We start from the raw sequence: 20,344 nt of genomic DNA on the forward strand, positions 1-20,344 counted from the left end.
TTCTTTCTATCAGAGGCAGATCCCCGGCAGCGGCTTGTCGTCCATTGTCTGATTTCAGTTTTTGTAGAAGTAGGAAAAGCGACAAGCTTTAAGGAAACCTTCAAAAAGGACGAGATTTAATGAAAAGTCCAATCCACATCGTACACGTTCGCATGAGTTAAGCTCAGGCCTTACATCGGATGGGAATGCTTTCATTACGGCACTATTCCTCATCAGTTCGCTTGCCAGTAAACAGTTTGCCAGGCTGCAAGTTTTACAGGAAAATTAATTACCTGACGAAAGAATCGCGCGTTAAACTGCACGCGAAAAACGATATCGCTCAAATCGCGAAGCGATGAGCTCACTATTTGTTTTCAAGTGTAATTCAACGTGAAATTCACGAGTCAGATTTTCCTTGAATCGCATATTTAAAGAAAAATAAGAAAAAAGAAAACAGCAATGCTTGCTTTTATCCTGAATGCGAAACAAGAGATGCGAAACAATATCACACCCTCGTTTTCAATTCGCAATTCCTCGCTAATAAAATACCTCTTTCCGTTAACCAATCAGAATGCGAGATTCTATTAATTACGCGATTCTTGGGTAAATTTGGACGTATCAAAACCAATCGCAGGACATTTTTAATCTACCTAATCATTCTAAGCAACATATGGTAATCTGTGGTCTTTCCTTACATTTAGGTAGCTCGGAAAGCCGCAAAACTCTTGAACAAAAGTTTATCTTTCAAATCGGCACTCTTAACCCCATAGGTATCAACGAACGCTTTTCATTCGACTAATTTATTCGTGTTTTTCTCGTCACCATGCTCCCACCAATAGCGCAGCTCCACTTTCTGCATATAAACCCACACACAACCCACAATTCCTTCATTCGCTCTGACGAAGGGCTAACGCTCGAAACGTCAGCTTTTTAACTCTTTACGGTGGCCAATTCACAATTTCTACTTAGTTGATATTACTAAATCTGTAGCTAGTTCACCAAAGAGAAAACGTACCACTGTATACGTATCTCTTTTAGTTTGGCACACGCTGGTCTATGTTGAATAACGCGCCATATCTATCAGATTTCCCCGTCCACACTGAGCTTTCGTATTCCGCCAGTACACTCTTATCACGCAGCACCGTTTTGGATTCCGTGCCGTACCAAATCGAGGCTGGACGGGCATTGTGTTTCGCGTGTTTGGCATATTTCTATACAATTCACTATGGCTGAGAGAGTAGCTTCTGTTACGTGGTCGAAATCTCTTAAGAATATTCCTTATTTTGATTCAACTCGTCGAGAAATGGCTCGAGAAAGATGTAAAGGTCCCAAAGAAAGTAATAACCCGTGGTTACAGCAATTTCTACGAAGGCTACATCTTTGATATCGACGAGTTGTTCTGAGGTTGTTGTTGATGCCTCAACTCTGGATGAAGATGGAAATATTTCATTCGAACAGTTGGGTGATTCACGCCATTCATACCATTTTTACAGATATCGTATTGTTCTTATCTTTTATTTATGCCCGGATTCGTTAATCAAAAACTTCCAACGAAGTAAAAAAGTGATGAAATGAAGCTTTAGAAACCATGACTCGTAGCGTGTCCACGTTGTTACACATCCGCGTTCGCACCTTTCCTTTCAGTGAAAACACTAGACACAGGAGTCGTCGTGAGAGCTCGAAGCTACAAGTCACAGCGGAAGAATGAAGAGCCGTGGAGCTTGCAGATATTTATTTGACCATCTTGATTTAAACCTCGCCTTACGTACTACTAATAAATGATATTTGAGTAAAATTTTAGTGTTTTAATTTCGGGCAGTTTTTAGTAATTTTCTGTCGTGTAGTTCAAGTTTGTTGTAATTCAAGTTTTATTTTTCATTATAACGCGAATAAACGAGGGCCGGAGAATCTCATTTAATACATATTACAAAATCCGAGTTAATAAAAACAAACAAAATATTGCCATGAGCGTTTGACAGCTTGAGCCAAAAGTAAAAGACTAGTAGATTCCTTAAATGACTAGTGTTCTGGATACGAAAAAAGTAGGTATTTCGCAAAACGTGTAGTGGCTTTGTTTTCAATCGAAAGCAAAACTTCGGTCGCTAGTAATACGCGCGTCTGACAACTCGCCAGTCACAGCTCCGGATTCTTATCTCAAAATCTAGCCCTTCATCTCGCTTTATAGCGGCAATCCATTTCGATGTCAATAAAGAATTTGAAGGAAAGTTGAAAAAAGATAAATTCTCGCTCCTCTGATTTCTCTTGTTATTTGTACAGAAGTTAACAGAGCAATGATCCTGAGCCATGCTCACTTGTCATATATCCCCACTGTAAACACTAGTGTAACACAAACTTTATGCCCGTCCAGCCTCGATTTGGTGCTTCACGCAATCCAAGATGGCGCTAAGTGATAAAGGTGTATACCGAGACTGAAGCTCTTGCACCCCGATGACTACCCGTCGGATTTACCCTAATAAGCCCGTGCTTTCCGGTCACCAAACGACATGAAATGGTGCATACTTATGAAATTTCTTAACTAAATAGATCATTTTCAGCTAAGAATCGTCGGTTAGTGAATATTGAAAAGATCAAATGCTGACTCACGACTGCCCGTTAAGAGAACTTGAACAAAATTATATGAAAGTCGTACACTGTTTACCACAAAACAAGATTTCCTATTATCTTATTTACACTGCAAGCGGCTTTCCACAATCCAATCAGTTACAGATGTCCGGAAAGCATTTCACAGATTTGAGGCGTGTGGGAACGTAAAGATCCCACAAGCTGAAAAATGGAATTTTGAATGGCGAGCGCACGAACACAAGTCGAAAGTTCACACTTTCTTTCCAGGTCACGATTGAGTACGCCTCACGCAACCTCTCTTTCAGGGGAGGGGACGGGGAGGAATTTGAGCTATGGGGGGAGGGGAAGGAAAGGAGTTTGAGCTATGGGGGGAGGGGACAGGGAGGAGTTTGAGCTATGGGGTTGAGGGCATTAAAATTGATAACCAAAGTGAGAGAGAATTACTCCGTGTAATAAGGGCTTGACACGAGATTGCTTACCTTTCTTCGCTCCCAAGTTAAAGTTCAAGCCAATTGCGGGAATAACCTCGGGTTCAAACTTAAACCAATCTTGCAGAAAATCGGTTACATGCATTATTTTGTGAAACGAGCGATAAACCGATCGTAAGGCTGTCTAACACGCGCAAACTGAATACCAACATACCACAGAACATGAGAACGAGACTGACCAGGTTAATTTCAGTCAGATTTCCCGATTTATTTACAATAAAAAATATGTTGATCTGATTGTAATATTTACAAGCAATAAAATTATTGTCTCGAAACTGCATGAGAATTCCACTTCTCCCTCTTTTAGAGGTACAAATCTTGCTTGGTGTTTTTTTTTTTTTTTTTTTTTTTTTATAGCATGAAAGGGGAGTTCCTGACCATCAGAAAAGCTCAGCTCATTCTAAAAGTTATCGGGTGTCTTTGTTGGCGATACTTCATTCAAAGTCGTCCGTTTCGTACCTAAACACAATAAACAATAGTGTAAGTGATAAGGCTGCTATGCTACAGATAAACAGTTACCTTATCAAACGAACCCACCCTTTGCACCCTAACATCAGTATGCATATTCTCCATACTGTTCTCTATACATTTCCTAAGGTGCTGACAAGGAGAATTTGTTGAACAATCAAGAGCTTCTTTAGTTGGTGATCATTTTCATTTATTCTCCTGACCTTAATGTTTGACTCAGGGGTGATATCGTAGGGAGAAATTAGATGCCTCCCGGTTAGCTCAATTGGTTAGAGCGCCGGATTGTGTTGTGCGGGAGGTCGAGGGTTCGAGCCCCGGCCGGACCAATACTCATGGTCTTAAAATAACTGAGGAGAATTTGCTACCTTTCTATAATCAAAAAATGGATAGATATTCTAGTCTTCTGGGATAAAGACGAATAAACCATGGGCCCCGTCTCCTGCAGGGTTAGGGGTAGGATAAGTTAATTTCCCACTCACGAGATTACTGTGTAATGGATGTCCTCCCCTGGGGTGGGATGGGTGGGAATTGGCCCTGAAAAGCCCCCATGGGGAGTGGTCAACTAACGTATGTATGTATGTTAGTCACTCTTAGGGGTGAAAGTGTTAAAGACACTTCTCCCTAAGATCAACTCGCAAAGAGAATTTGAAAGGATGGTTTTGCTTTGGACGGAAACTGAAGAACTTAGACAAAAACCCATTAAGCGAGGAAGAAAATCAAAAACGATCTTAACTCACACGTAACAGCAGCTCTGCAAATGAAATCTAGGCCACAACAGGGGGGAGAGTGTGCTAACCTACGCCCCAGAAAATTTATATACCGTCTGTTACGCAAAGATATCTAGGGACTGGGTATCTCGTAGCAAAAACTTAAAGAAAAACAACAAATATACGTTTGCAGCACGAATTTCCCCACTGCTCCAGAAGGTGGACCCTAACCCAAACCCCTTCTTGGCCGGAATCTCTACTCTAAAAAAAAACGCAGAGGCGGAAAGGGGGCAGTCATTCTTACAGCTCGCATGATGACCTGCTGCCAGACAGGGTATAGTGTTTGCATCATTCTGTCCTAAACGGGTAGTATGATCTTACGCGAGTCTGTCTTGACAAAAGCCAGAACCTGTTCTTTCATTTCACTTAAAAAAACACCAAAAACTTCCTAGCGACTTTCTAGAAACAGTTCTTTACAGAAAAAATTACCTCGGCCTAGGTGGCTTAAGTATCACATGACACCAAACTCGTGGCATTAGGGTACACGTATCTCTCTGATCATATATAGGCAATTAAAATGATATACAGTAAGCATATTACCATGGTCTGTCGTCCTGTTGAAATCCATCATACGAATAAGGTAACATTTCATTTCCAAGGTTTTCCTATTGCAAGAGTAAAAAAGATATTGATCAATAATATCAACCAATGTTGCAACGGTTCTCAAAATCGTTATCATACTAACACAGAAAAGACATTGATCATTGATTTTGACAAATGTCATCAGGAACATATGAACAATGATTTCACACGGGACACGACTGTGCAACTTTAACCAACTAAAGACAAGAACATTTCTTTCTATTAATTCATGTCCCCTTTAGAGCATGATAAAATGGGACAGAAAGCTTAAAATGACCTTCCACCAACCCATCTAGTCTTGTAAACTAACAGCTTCTGAGTACGCTAGTAAAAGCTACAATGTAGGCGTAAGTTGCGACGCCGGTGAAAAAAGGTGAGAGTCGGCCTTAAAAATGTACTAATTATATTTGGATATATCAACAAAGTTGAAGTGGTAAATTGGCCACCGTAACGATTACAAAAGCTGACGTTTCGAGCGTTAGCCCTTCGTCGGAGCGAAATTTACGGCGGCCGCAGGCAGCAGCAACAAAAATAAAAAAACTTTGATAAGAACAACGTGGATTTAAAGCACTCAAATATTGTCATAAACCTACCGGGACGGATTGAACAGGGCGCTCAATAATAACAGACGGAATAGTGACATGCTCCACACTTTTCATGACTCCGTTCCTTGACAAAGGACTTCGACTCACTCGGCCATACCCACTCGTACCAGTACCACGCAACAGAGTCCTGACTGTCCGCGCTGGCGGTTTGGGCGGTTCGCGCGATTTCTCACTAGACATGTCTGTCCTCATATTAGATACATTTGACTCATTCGACGATTCCTTCCACGAAACAGTTTTCTTCTCTGTGCTCTCAACTTCAGAGGATTCTCTGTACAAAATGTGCCTTGAGTTCGTTGAATTCTTACTGTGCTCTTTCCATCGATTCGACAGGGGGTACCCCCTTTGAGAGCGTAGTCCGTTGTTACGCTCTCCATTACGCTCAGCATCACTGTCCGAGCTACTGACTGTGCTCTCAGAACTAAACGAAGGAGATTTACGTCTATTTGGGAGTGATCGTAACCTTGAAGGTGTGCCTACTCTAACTGTCTCATTTGTAGATTTTCTCTCGTCTCGAACGGTTTTTATTTGTATGTCATTCTTTTCTTTCAGGGTATATGTGCCAGAGTTTGGTCGGCTTCCTGATGTCGAGTCTGTCCGAGCAGGAGAATGGGATCGAGATGACGACGGAGAATAATAAGCGTCGGTCGACAAGACTTGGAGACTAGAACCTTCGGAATAAATGATGAGTAAAGTTGAGCGCAAAGCATTTTGCTCAAAATTTGAATTTCAAACGAGTGGACGAAAAAATAAATGCACATTTGAAAGGGGAATAACATTAATCGCTGCATCGACATGTGTTCGACACACTTTAACTTTACAAAGAACCGAGGAAGAATTAGCTGGGAAATTCGCAAGGTATACGTGTGTGCGTATGTGCGTGCGTGCGTACGTGCGTGTGTGTGTGTGTGTGTGTGTGTGTGTGTGTGTGTGTGATTACTTGACAAATGGTGAATACCTTTTATTCTCGGCTGATCCACAGACAGACCACCAACTCTGACAGGTGTCAATTTGGTCACGATCAGCGGCGATTCCTCCACCTTTTGAGCATGTTTCGACACAACAAGTCTACGAGTGTTAGCCGCTATTTGTTTCCTACAACAGGAGTTAATTATAATATCAAATGTAAAAATATGAATAAAGAAATAAAGAAAGAAATATCGATCTCCCACCCTGTATACCCCGCCCAAAATTTAAACCCATTTGACACTAGGAGTGTTTAATTAGGATTACACATGTAACGTTTGAGTTTATTTATAATTTGTCATCGTTGCACATATTCATGTGGAGTTGCTCGAAACGAAGTACCTTCCGTCAGTTTTCATACAAACAATGATTAGCGCAGCTTTGTTGACAAGATTGCTTTAGTCCGGCTTGGAACACTTCTAAACTGAGAGTTTGTAAAAAGAAAATCGGTACCAATGATCTACAAGAAAAATTTTCGTTTTATATACTTGAGGTTTCGAAAATATCACTGGGTAGATTTTTTCCGTGGAAAAGTCGCGAAGGAAACTAAAAGCTTTACCCTCCTGCAATTCGCCTCTCAAATCTACATACGCTAGCACAGGTTTTGTCTCTTCTAAAACACTTACGCCATTACATACTGCATGACCGTGGTATCTGTCGTTGTATCGGACCATGACATCGGTGAAGAAACACCCGAACCGCTGGAGTCTACGCTCCCCCTTTCGCTCGTTCTTCTAAGCTTTTTTAACTCTTCAAACTGACGAGCGCTCTTCACTTCAGCCTCTTCGTTCACAACTGTTGCACCATCTGTGTTAAGTTTTCGCTGCGGATGCCTGTGTTTAGGGCTGTGATCTGATCCGTTGACGTGATAGCGATAAGCAGTTCTAAGTGGCACAAGAAAGAAACCGTTTGAAATAAAATTAAAAGCAGACAGTCTGTTTAAGAAGTCTCCTTACTCAACTATACAACAGAGCACAGGGGTAAGTTTCCAAACAAACTGTGGTGCTGTATAGGTGGAGGGAACTACAAGATGAATTGGTTTTATCAAGTGGGTTGATATTGTAAATTGTTCACCGTAAAGAGTTTCTTGAGTCGATGATTGAAGCGTTAGCCCTTCGTCAGAGCGAAGGAACGGCTTCCGAGGACTGAGAAAAAATGGACAAGCATGTTGTAGCTAAGTCAGGAAATATGGCTAATAACTCTGACAGAGTTCTTCATTGAGTGTTCTGTTCAGGTTGGGAACTGGAAAATCACTGTTCATAATCAATCCCCATTCCCTCCTGAGTCGCGAATCATTTTGCATCTCATCAGTTGAGAAGTTAGTGCAAGTTTTCTAGACGAATCACAGAGCAAAGTGAAGTAAACCAAGTTGTCATCCAAGATTACATTCAACACTGCTTACCATCAAGACGGGATACCACTTCACTACAGGCTACCGTCACCTCGTTCGGGCGGAGGTGACTAATTATCAGCTACCTGTGCAGGGGAGGGTGGGGAGGGTCTTTTATTCTCATTAGCTGTTTGTGATGTCTTTTTCTTTTCTAATTTACCGCTGCGATCCGTTTTGTTTTGGTTTGAAAGCACTCTAAACTCCGCGTGGTAGCTTTATACCCCTCGGTACTTGTAAAGGAACTGTGTGAGCCTGAGTGTCTACCGTTATTTTCGTTGGTATGAGGTTTACAAAAAATCAATGGATTGGGTACAACAGTTTGATTCGCTAACCCGTCATGTCCAAATCCCTTGGGACTTTCTCCATCAGGTGTACTATCAGAACGACTTCTGTCGCTGTGTGGACTACCTTGTGGTTTACTAGTTCCAGTGCTACTCGTATCGCTCTGACGAAAAAAAATCAGAACAAGAAGAAATAGAAGGTTATTCATCTCAAGAATCTCAAGACAGAGAGTTCTAACGTAAACACACCCTTACTACGCAAAATATTTAGTAATACCTAGCGTCCTAAACTGAAAGACGCACACCGTTGTAAGTTTCCCGATATTTTGTTAAAACCGTGGTATTTTAGTCACTCACAATGGGTCATTTCCAATCAATACCAAATGAAAAAGTGATTCTTGTAATGCTCAGTCGCCACTTTTTGCCGGATCTCTTTCTCATGAGATACTCGTATCAGACTCCACCGTAACGAATACATTGACAAATAAAATTGCCAATCGGACAATATAACAGAGGACATTTTGAATAGGAGAAAGAAGGACCTATTTAGGACAAGGCTATAACCAGTAAATAGCATGGGCCCTGAAAGAACTCTTGGTCGAAAAAGGTCTATATCAAGAGCCCTCTGTTGCAGTGCCAGCCTTATTACTTACTCAGTTTAACATTCTTTTCTATATCTGAAAAATTTTACCTGATCTCCACCTACAGCCTCTGGTCTGTCAGGCATTCCAGATTTAGCGTGACTTTCAAGAACCTGTTGGCATAAAAACCGTACTGTTGAAACTCTTAACTCAGGAACAAGATACTCGACCATACTTGACCAAAAAGCGATGACTTACTTCAAGCCTCTTTTTGAGGTCTCTGTTCTCCGCTTTGCAATCTTTGAGTTCTTTGTGTAACTTCGCCACCCTTTGGGATAGCAACCAACACGATTCTTCCATTACCAAATAACGGGCACAACTGGTTTGACCGGCTGCGTAAGCGTAATCGGCAGGAGAGCGCCCATCATTATCGGCAGTGATGACGTCAATATTGTGATCCACAAGGGTCTGGAGACAAGTCATATGACCCTCCCTAGCGGCAAGGTGGGCGAGTGTTACACCAGATGAATCAGCGATGTCTGCAAGGGAAACGTGTCCAGGCTAATGAATCAAAAGAAATTCTATTTCATCGTAAAAGACAGTGACTGAGAATAGATGGAGAAAGCTGGTGGCGAACAAAGGGGGAGGGGGATGAGGGGGCGAGTTCACCGGTTCCCCAGGTTCTCACCTATCCACTACCCCCTTAGAAGAAACGTTTTCTCACCCCAACCTTCCTCCGATTTACATACATACATACATACATACTTTATTAGCATTCCCCTAAGGGCTTTTCAATACTAAACAGTACAAATATATTGTGATAATAAATGAATGAAGTTATAATTTATAAAAAACGGTCATTAAAATAGTTGTCTAGCATGTGTATTTTCACCTTCAAGTTTTTTTTAAATGGTGTTAAAGATAACTGTTTAAAATCATTGTCTACATTGTTCCAAATGTTGACTGCTCTGTAGAGGAAACGTCGCTGGCCGGACTTTGTCTTACTTGGAGGAATATCAAGGGTTTCTTTGTTTCTAGTGTCATGATAGTGAATAGACTTGCGCTTTCGAAAAGACTCACATAAGTATGCGGGGGCCAGGCCCTTGATGCACCTAAATGTCATTACAGTGTCTCTGTGGTGAAGATGCTCATTTACTGGTAGCCATTTGATTTCGTGTAATGCAGGAGTAATTTGATCAAATTTCTTGGTGTTTGTAATGATTCTGCACGCGAAATTCTGAACGGCTTGAGGCTTCTTGATGTTTGCGGCAGTTGTGTTTGACCAAGCGGTAGAGCAATAGAAAAACTTACTTAGGACTAGAGCGGAGATGATCGTAAGTAGTGTGTCCCTATCAAAACTGTTCTTTACCCTATTTATTTGACGAAGTTTGGCCATGCGCGATGAGGTAATTTGATGAATGTGTTGGTCAAAGGTTAAGTTATTATCTAGAATTATTCCGAGATCCTTGGCGCTGTATACAGGTGTGACCTCTTTCCCCAAGAAAAAGATCGCGATTTCATTTGGAAACCTGCGCAATAGTTGTTGTGTCCCGACCATTAGGAACTTGGTTGGGACACAACTTTGACGACTAAGATGGCGGCCAAACATTTCAGCCCAACAGGTCGTGCAGAAATTTTGAGAGTTATCCTGGACTGAATTCGCCTTCAGTGTATGCTTGAGAGGTTAGAGTTGTACTCTACAAGTTCTGTTTAACATAAATTGCAACACAAGCAAACTACTAAACGTTGGAGGATAATCTGAGAGGTGAGATTGCAATGAAAAACTCGTTTGCAAGTTTCCTATTGCACACATCACTCGTCTAACGCATATTTAAACAAAATGATGATATCTCCTTGATTTCCTTATTTGATTGCTTAAGTAAAATTCCGAAGCATTTGAAATCTGTCTTGGTAAAACATTCAAAGGCAAAGATGATGGAAGATAGATAATGGAAAATTACTCCCTAATTGATGCAGTTATAAAAAAAACACCTTTTAACGTATTCGTGGATAATTTCGATCATCAAATATTAGCAGAAAAACGACTTTTACCAAGCTCTAGGTATTTTCCACTGATGTAAGACAAAAGGTATTTCAGACACTCGTCCTGTCCACTTTGAACTGTCAGTTGGATCAGTGCAAATCTGCCAGAATTGTTAGACATTTCATCTGCAGAGGAAGTGTTTTCCAGCAACCACTGTGCACATTGAACACTCCCATGCTAAAGAGAAAAACAAGAGAGGAGAGTCAGGGCTCGAAATTAACGGTAACCCGTTAACCAATGGTTAGTAATTTTCAACTTTTGGTTACTAAAAATGTGTCCAACTAACCCGCCATGGTTAATAAAATTTTCTAACATATTTAGACATTGGTAGACCTCAGGACAAAGAGCACGTAGACCCGCATCTCAGACGAATACTTAGAATACTCAAGTTGTTTAATCAACTTAAACTCTTTTTAGAGAATGTGCTGTAGATGTACTGTTCTTGACTAATCATGATAAATGAGAGGGAAATAAAATAGGTGCATAATTGTCAACACTTTTGAGGTCACCATGCAATTTCAGCTACTCTTTAATTTGTCCTAGTCGTTATTATCAAAATGTTTCATATTTGAGATATCGTAACTTGTGAGGTTGGATATCACACTAATTTGGTTATTAAAAGAGATGTCTACTAACCCGAAGGGTTTGTCATCCAAAAATTAAATGCAAGTCCTGAGAGTACAATAAATAACTAAAGGACTAATAAAAAAAGAATTAAATAAAAAAAAGAAATTCCTATAAATTTCAAGGCAAAGATGTTTAAAAACCTCACATGAGACCAAAGAGGATTTCTTCCTTACAATAACAGTATAGTTTTGAGTTTAACCCTTGGATCCCTGAGATTCAGACTGGCATCTAGTTTTTCCTCAGAATATTACCCCTGAATCAAACTTTTAGATCACAAGAGTAAAGGAAATGATCACTAACTAAAGAAAATTGCGATACCTAATTAAAACAAATTCTCCTTGTCAGAACCTAAGGAAATGCATAGAAAACATTATGGAGAATATTCATATTGATGCGAGGGTGCGAAGGGTGAAGGGCGAACAGAGGAAAGAAAAAATTCAACCAAAGGATTTTGTCGAATTCAGCACCAAATTCTCAAAGCTCAAGTTATGAGAACTGTATGACAGTGTCAGTTCCCCCCTCCACATTTGTAGGTAACATAGAGGAGGGAACTGTAATATCAGTTACCATGGTGATGATAACAAACAGAGAACTCATACCTTAACTGCAATAGCCAGAGGTGTGTGGTAATCTTGGTTTGTAATATTCCTCACACAGTCATTTGGTAACTGTCCTACAAGCCACTGAAGGCAGCCAAGGTTACCAGCCTGTGCAGCTTTATGTACAGCAGTGTTTGCACATGAATCTGCTACTCTGATCAGTATTTCACTTGTTCCTCCAAGCTTGCTATAAGCCTCTTGCTGTTGGAAAAACAGTGGAAGACAGACAAGTATATTATTACAGCTTGGTTTCTGGTACATGTATGTATATGCTTTTACACATAACTATAATATGAACAAAACATAGTTCAACCAGCCCTTGGTTCAAAATATTTGTCGAACTATCATATTCTATCATTTGATCAAGGTACAGATCAAACAAAAAGGTATTTAATATAACCTTACATTTGTTTAATCATCAAAGAGCTCATATCTCACTAAGCCACATGTGCATGCTGAATACCTTAAATACACTTGAAAATCAAAATCAAAAGACAACTGGTTAATCTTACCATTCCTCTCAAATCCCCAGCTTGTGCAGTTTCAAGAAAATGTTCTTTCCATTCATCCATGTTAAACACACCATATTTACCCCAATTATTCACCTTTGAAATAGATGCTTGCACTTTAGAAATTCTGGCAGATCTAAGTAACTGTTCTCTCAACTGAGAAGGGGAAGAGCTGGTAACTGCATTAGTGCCGTTGACAATAGTCTCTTTAGTTACTATGCCCCTGGGTTGGAGTGCCTTGAATGCTGAACTCTGATTAGCTGAAAAAGTGTGCGAGAGCTGGTTATGATTCCTTGTGGTAGCATTGTTTTCTTCTTGAGCTAACTCAGCATGAATGTTAAGCAGTGATGCGGTGCTGGCAACAGAATTGTAGTCATCAAAATCATATTCTTCTAAATCACATTCCTCCACCTTCCAACGAAAATATACAATGCTTGTTAGTACAGGGACATTCCTAAAAAAAGGAATATTCTTTACTCAAGTCAAGTGGCCCATCTAGCTGGAGCTTATTGCTGTTTCCTTAGCATGAAATGACTAGGAGTATTGTTTCCTTTCCCCCAGTTCATCACAACGAAGGTTGAGGTAAAGGTAACGTCTGTTTATGAGCCGTTCTGATTTCTGTAGCATGAAGTAACTAGGAGTATTTCTACTCCCCCCCTGGGTGGGATGCTAGTCCATTGCAGGGTTATCCCCCAGCATTACATTTGCCAGTACCCATTTAAACACCTGGGTGAAGAGAGGCATTGTGAGAGTAAAGTGTCTTGCCCAAGAACACAACACAACGTCCCTGGCCAGGGCTCGAACCCGCACCTCTAGTTGAGCCTACTAACCATGAGGCCATGGCCCTCCCATACAACGAAGGTTACCTTCCAGCATTTCATCAGGCATCTGAAAATTTGCTGGCACCCATTTATACCCCTGGGTGGGGAGAGGTACAGCTGTGAAAGTAAAGTGTTTTGCCCAAGAACAAAACACACGGGCCAGGTCTGAAACCTGAACCACTCAGCTCTAGATTTGCCAAAAATAGGCCAGCATAAAAAAGGTGATTACAAAGTAACTCATATGTTGGATCATTCGCAACTCTGAGATTATTGCTCTTTGGTTTGGATTGTCCACAGGATGTTTTGTTAACTGTGATCTTGTGTTGTCATCTTGCTTACCTGTAATTCTTCAGGACTGCCATTAAGTACTTTTAGACATTCATCTAAATACTGTTCGTCTTTTTCAAAGCTCTGTGGTTCATCAACAGAACTTCCCTCTTCCAGGATGTTTGTAAGGATCAGGTCTCTTTGTTTTCCAGGTCTGAAGACAAATCAGAGTTATCAATTTTAAAGGTGCTCTCAGACTAGTAAATCAATGCTGCTTTTTAATATTTAGTCACATGTACAGTTACCTGAGGACCATATGTTTTGAAATGAATTTCTGGAAAACTTCTTAACTTTTCAATTTTTTGTGTATTTTTAGCTGTACTTTCAAGTCAATTCTTAGAAATGCAAATGCTCACATTTTTTCGGTTTTCATTTCAGGTAATGTGGTTGAAGGTGAACAATTAACATAAAAATTTTTAATCTAGTAAAAGAATTTCCCCTTAAGTCTCAAAACAACTGTACAGATCGCAGTTAAGAGAACATGTATCTTGATATTGGCACTAAATACTGTTCACATTACCAACAGTCACTATGAATAAACCAATTAATCAAAACATCTGAAGACAGATTTGTTGAAAATTTACCTGTGAACTGTTGCTTCAGTTGTGTGCAAGTCTGGTCCATTGCTGTGATTTGTTGAGCTAATGGCTTTTTTCACTTTGTGTAATTTGAACATCAGTCAGAGTGAGCATTTGCTGGTACACTCATGCCTGACCAGCTGGGCAACTAACACATTTTTTAAGTTTTCGATGTCTTGTTTATCTATGAAACTTCACATGGCCAAGCATTTACAACCTTGAAAACAGAATAATGGGCAAATAGAATGTGAGTACAATTTAAACATGAAAAAAAAAAAGTATAGAATGTGTTGTTGAGCTAACATCCAACTGTAATTATGACTTGCTGGCACAATCAGTTGCTGCCATCACTGAGTACTTCAAGTACAGGATACAAATTCAATACTGATGCATCTATAGTGTACAAATAATAATATCACATTTACATTAATTTAATTAACTTTCTGTACTTTAAATTTTGGTTACATTTATAAAGTCTTGCCTGAAAATTCAAATTTCTAAACCCCTTGCTTCTCTCCCCTCTCCCCCCCTTCCAAAAAAAAAAAAAGCTTTGAAGTACTTGTTGTATATTGATATGTGTGCTAAGCAGTACTTTCCGACAGATTATGCTTGCATTTGAAGGACTGTGTTAGTTTCTGTTTTAATTATGAATCATAAATTTTCCACCAAAGAGATGCATGCTGTTCAGGGTTTCCATAACATTTGCACACCAGTTCAAAATAAAAAGAAGACAACTTTGCATTTTGACCTTGATCAAAAGGTTTTTGATAAGCTCCCTAAATCCTTTTAAATGAATAAGCCCCCATCTCTTCTGCCAACTTGTGGCAATTAATAAGAATATTTACAGTACACCATTTTCTTTTAATTGCCAGTGAGAATTAGTTCTTATTAACTTTTTCATGCATAATTCTTTGTGGTTAATTTATTGGTTTCTGATAATATCAGGTTGTTTTCCTTGCATTTTTCATGATTTACAATAAGAACGCCAAGAAATATTAATATTAAGGCTCTTTGGTTAGTCACTTTACTCTGATTTAATCCCTCTCTCCAACCAGGAGGTAGAATAGGGGACGTGACATAATGCTGGGAGAGAGGGGTATCCAGTTATGAGCTGGCTTCTCATCTAAGGAGATTACCACATTCCTAGTGATCTTGTTATATTATCGAAACCGGGATAAACTCAAGCAACAACGGCCACTTCGCATCTAACCAGCGATCACAAGAATATGTTGAATAACCGTGAACAATGAATCTTGGTGGTTTTTAAAATGAACCTTTGTGAAATATCAGCGAAAGCGAATTCATATCGAAGACGACTACTTAATTTTTAAAAACTGTGGGACGATGGCTGGTTTGCTTAATTATCTATCGCTGACACGAAACTAAACGATAATTTACAAAGTAAACAAAATCGATGGGGGTTTTGTTCACATAAGGCTAATAGATGAGCGTAAAATATTCAGAACATTTTAACATTTGGAGACAAACGCAAACAAAATATTCAAGAAAGCGATAAATTATAACTTGATTTAGAGTTAAAGCTCAGATATGTGATAAAACCAAAATACATTTCCTTGGTTTGGATAACACAGAAGGAAGTCGAATGTTTGTGTAATATGGGTTTGATATTTGACTGTTCACGACAATTCTACTTCGATTTTCGGGCTTTTTCCAATGAACTAATGATGAAGATAAAACAAAATCGAATTGTTCAAAATTTGAAGAATGAATCAATGAACAATTAGGTCCGTTTAGTGGACTAAACAGATTATAATCTAACTTTCCAAAATAGCAACGGATGTGATCAAGTAGAGAGATTTGTCACTGGTCACGTCACAGCGGATTTCGATAAGGTGTTCTGTTCGATGTCATATTGGTTCTCAAACTCACGCATTCACGTGGTTTTATGCCACCCAAATGAAATTTTCAGATACATTTAGTTCCTACTCTTGACATGTCTATCCTTTCAGGACACAGCTGTCAAGGTGAAATGTGGTTTCAATAAATATTTGCACAGCTAGAGCTAGTCAAAGGATTGTGTACACTAAACATTAGCGATTTTCATCCGCGTTCAATATTTAGAGAGTGTTTATCTCAACATCATTTCCACGTCTTTATCAAATATATTAAAATACACTTACCTTGAAGTGCATAAATGGTGATATGAAGAGCTTCAACCTAGTCAAAACACGACAAAAAAGTACCGTAAAATGGCCGACGGCATGAAAAGGTTCAACAAAGCCCTTAATGAGCGGTCGCACTTTAGTAAAGAGAATTTTCACGTGCATCACAGAGTAACAAATTTAAGCCTCCTTGAAAATCTATATTTTTACCTATAATTGAAATTCCGCTTCAAATGAAAAACACAATCAGTGTTATTTAGTTCAGAAAACAGTCTTCGTTATAATAAGATTTTTTTTAAAAGAGCTTTTGCAGTTGTTCTTACACCTTAAAAGATCGTTATTAATTTCTCAATACCAAGCAGTTTAAGGCAAAACCGCAAACCTTGATGAAGTGTATCAAATGTAGATGGTATGTGGTTTACACGCTTGCGGCCGTTATAAATGTAAAACATTGGATGGTGGAAAAATACAAAGGAAGGTACATACGTCCTCAGCGGTTCTGGCTAATTAATCAAAATATATTGCGACACAAAATATAAAGTACTTAGATCATAATGTCTGAGGCGGTACAAAAACTACTCGGTCGAAATACTCGAAACTACAAACTACATAATATAATTCAAGAACACTCCAGCCATAAGTGGGAAAGAACAAAGAACATGTGTTTCTCACTTTCGTGATTTTCCACATTGATGTAAATTTAGGGATGGTGCAATTATTGTTTTTGGCGCTTTTAACTGACCGATTAGAGGTGATAACTTTCCATGCTGACAATTAATTCGCACTCAACAATGAGAGAACGAAATACGTTGCCCTCCACAGTGACTATCGATACGTAGATAGTAGGAAATTTAAAAAAAACTTTCTTTTTCGATGATGAGTTTGTTCTTTTCGATCTCGTTGATTAAGATCAAACTTCATGATATTTGCTTCAAACCGGGTTCAGGATTAGCTGACTAAGTTTGCTTGGCTTCCTGCACGCTCCTCAGTAATTGTACAAATACACGTCGAAGCTGTTGTCCCCAACCCCTGGCGGCTTCGCCGCTCAATGTTTTGTTCAAAAAATAGATGAATTAATTAATTCATACGGCATGTGTACGATCCGTAATCGATTATGCAGCACAAGTTCTTCATTACTCTCTCCCTGAATACCTCCACCAAGAACTAGAACGTATTCAGGAAAGATCCATGAGAATCATTTGTCCTGGTATGCAATACGAACAGGCCTTAGCTATTATGAATCTTCCAACTGTGAAAGACCACCATGAAAATATGTGTACAGCAACATTTCGCAACATAATGAACGATCCTCAGTACAAATTAAGCAAACTTTTACCACCCCGCTATGTAAGCTCTCATACCGGGTTAAGGCACGAGCGTACCTTTGCTTTGCCACTTTGCAAGACAAATAGAATTAAAAACAGTTTTTTTATTGCTTCGGCCAGAATACTCAACAGTTAAAAATAATGTACAAGTTCCCCCTTACGACGAACTGCGTATTTTTTAATAATAAGATGAATACATGTACATAGTTATTTTTATTTTATATCTGTGATTACGCAATTCAGTTCATGCTGCGAAGTATTTACCAATTCAGTATCTATCTATCTATCTATCTATCTATCTATCTATCTATCTATCTAATTCGTTGAGTGCATGGTGGCAATACAAAAATTCCAAATTCGAGATTTTGTCGAGAAGAAGAAGAACTCACTAGAAACTTGAAGCTCAGGAATAAGGATGGGGGCTTATCAAGGTGATCGCCTTATATCGCAGCAGACCTAATAGGTCGACACGGAGAGGCATGGAGACTTAACAGGTTTGTCAATTGGAAGTTTATTCTTTCATCAAAGTAGCAACTGAATGAACAAAGGAAAGAGAATGGGATCGATGAATAGAGATATTAAAAGGTAGGGGGATCGTTGGCTTAGATGTTACCGAGTGGCCTGGCATTAAGATTCTCAATTTCCTGTCTCCGTCTCAGCGACAGGGCAACATAAACCAGACTATGAAAATAGCAGCTGCCTTTAGTAAGTACATCATATCCACCTGCTTCCATTCCGGTGGCTTTAATATAACTTAAATGATAAGATGAACAGACCAACTGTCTATGCACGTATAGTTTGTAGGATGGTCATAGACGGGGGAACTTCAGAGACTAGTGAACCGTTGACGCTTTCGCATATAGGCTCAGTACTTGGTTAGACGAACTGAACTGGACGAACTACGTTCCAAGATAAATATATATTCTCTTCGCTTCTGTTTTCCTTCTCGTCTCCTAATAACTTTCGTTATTGGGACATTCAGTCACGGTTAAAATCTAATCATTCATTGATTAATAAGAAATGAACCATGATAAATCATGCACGGGGCATAGCTCTGCAGTAGAATTCAGTAGATGCGGGACTATTTCGGTTTCCGCTAATATTTCAACATTTCCTAATTATGTAATGAATTTACCTTTTATCGCGTGTAGTCATCGTTGTAAATATCTTGTAAAATGTACCCCATATGCATTATCTCGGCAGGTTGCCGTCCAGAGTAAGACTTCTGAATCTTGGGGAATAATAAGCCGAATGAATGGACAATTCGCATCTGACTGTTGACGAAATATGAATTAGAAAACGCACCGAGTGGCTTCTGGCATTAAGATTCTCAATTTCCTGTCTCCGTCTCAGCGACAGGGCAACATAGATAAGGCAAGACATCTCCCACGAGTTGCTAATTATAATTTTTCAATTGACCACTTTCAAAAATGGCTGCCGGATTAATATTCTTTTGTTTAAATTTAAATTAGCCTTTCTGGCCTCGCTTGAGATAATGTATCCTTTTGAATTTTGTACTGGAGAACGAGGCCAGAAAGGCTAATTTAAATTTAAACAAAAGAATATTAATCCGGCAGCCATTTATGAAAGTGGTCTATTGGCTGTAGTTAAAGGACTCTCTCAGATTTAATGCAAATATGATAACAAAATAATGAAACGTTTGTTGCGCGCTAGGATGGCAAAACACACAAAGACAGCATAAACCTGAATAATCTTTATCACTTTTGGGAGTTCAAAGCAAGCATTTTTCAAAAAGGGCAGATATGCTCACGGCTGGGACCACCCAAAGTTCCTCCATCGTCATATTGGCCATTCTTGATGCAGACTCAACAGGAAATGCCAAATGAAAAGCAGATGGCGTAATTCATGCTGAGTAGAGGCTGATTTTTTATTATTTTTACTTCAATCTGTGTTTACTCACTCAATATCTCGAGCTAAGATGCACCATAATGAGGCTTTATCAAAGTGAGTTATGGAATTACACTTGAGAAATCAATGAATTATTGATAAATTGAAGATAATCATAGAGTAGATGTCATTTGATTTTCTTATGTTCAATACTACGCCTAATATATTGAATTGGTTGAAATTATGTGAGAGGATGTCGATCTGGTGAATGCTTTTAGATAAAGAACCCAATTTAAGACCCTTTAATACTCTACCCAATAACTTTGCCAACTTCCTTCCCAGCTTCAGGGTCTTTTCCCTTAGGTAGGGGTGGGCTAAGGGTAAAGGCCTTGGGAACGAGGTCGTAATTGTGCACGCTTTTGACGTGACGGGTCGCATTTTAACGTGACCAATTTTAACGCCCAGTTAAAATTGGAGAATATCGGGTGATATTCCCCAAGTTTTCTTGCGTTCTCCAAGTTTTTCTTGCGTCCAATAAGATAAAAAGTTTTTGTTAACAAGGTGACGGTAAGAAGCGGAGGGGGATGGAACAGGCTTGCACGTTCATCAAGTCCCGCCAAAGGATCAAGGACGTTTTTCACAGAAGGCGGTTCGAAAATGATCTGCCCTGCGCGCTGCAAAAATCTTTGAAGGGTTGTTGCGCACAATTGCCTCAGTTTGGCGCAAAAAGGCTGCATCATTTGATCCAGAGGTACACTGAACAGATAATGTCCAAGGAAAGATATCCAAGCACATCTTCGTGCCAGATGGGAGCTATTGTTTATCAATTTTTCATCCAGCCGCAATGCTCTAT

General features: G+C 39.4%; 1 protein-coding gene and 1 long non-coding RNA gene across 3 annotated transcripts; one reads left to right on the forward strand and one right to left on the reverse strand.

Moving 5' to 3' along the window:
• Positions 1 to 3,237: 3,237 nt before the first annotated feature.
• Positions 3,238 to 18,916, reverse strand: LOC111324657 (uncharacterized). Of its 2 annotated transcripts, none has more exons than XM_088732028.1 (14): positions 18,779 to 18,916; positions 14,202 to 14,412; positions 13,630 to 13,771; positions 12,473 to 12,880; positions 11,961 to 12,161; positions 10,743 to 10,911; positions 8,949 to 9,229; positions 8,801 to 8,863; positions 8,161 to 8,273; positions 7,065 to 7,322; positions 6,431 to 6,567; positions 5,461 to 6,143; positions 4,826 to 4,890; positions 3,238 to 3,509 (listed from the first exon to the last, which is right to left on the reverse strand). In XM_088732028.1, exons 2-14 carry the CDS (start codon positions 14,291 to 14,293, stop codon positions 3,485 to 3,487), a joined length of 2,637 nt encoding a protein of 878 aa, XP_088588154.1. In that variant the 5' UTR covers positions 14,294 to 14,412; positions 18,779 to 18,916; the 3' UTR covers positions 3,238 to 3,484. The 2 variants fall into 2 exon arrangements, with proteins under 2 accessions (XP_088588154.1, XP_088588150.1); XM_088732024.1 differs by lacking the exon at positions 18,779 to 18,916 and adding an exon at positions 16,337 to 16,466.
• Positions 17,184 to 19,735, forward strand: LOC148740991 (uncharacterized). The gene is made up of 2 exons (XR_015991320.1): positions 17,184 to 18,137; positions 18,847 to 19,735. It is a non-coding gene; the product is annotated as an uncharacterized LOC148740991 (long non-coding RNA).
• Positions 19,736 to 20,344: the final 609 nt, after the last annotated feature.

The sequence above is a fragment of the Stylophora pistillata genome, chromosome 1 (genome assembly GCF_964205215.1).
Source record: "Stylophora pistillata chromosome 1, jaStyPist1.2, whole genome shotgun sequence".
In the NCBI taxonomy this organism is placed as follows: domain Eukaryota; kingdom Metazoa; phylum Cnidaria; class Anthozoa; order Scleractinia; family Pocilloporidae; genus Stylophora; species Stylophora pistillata.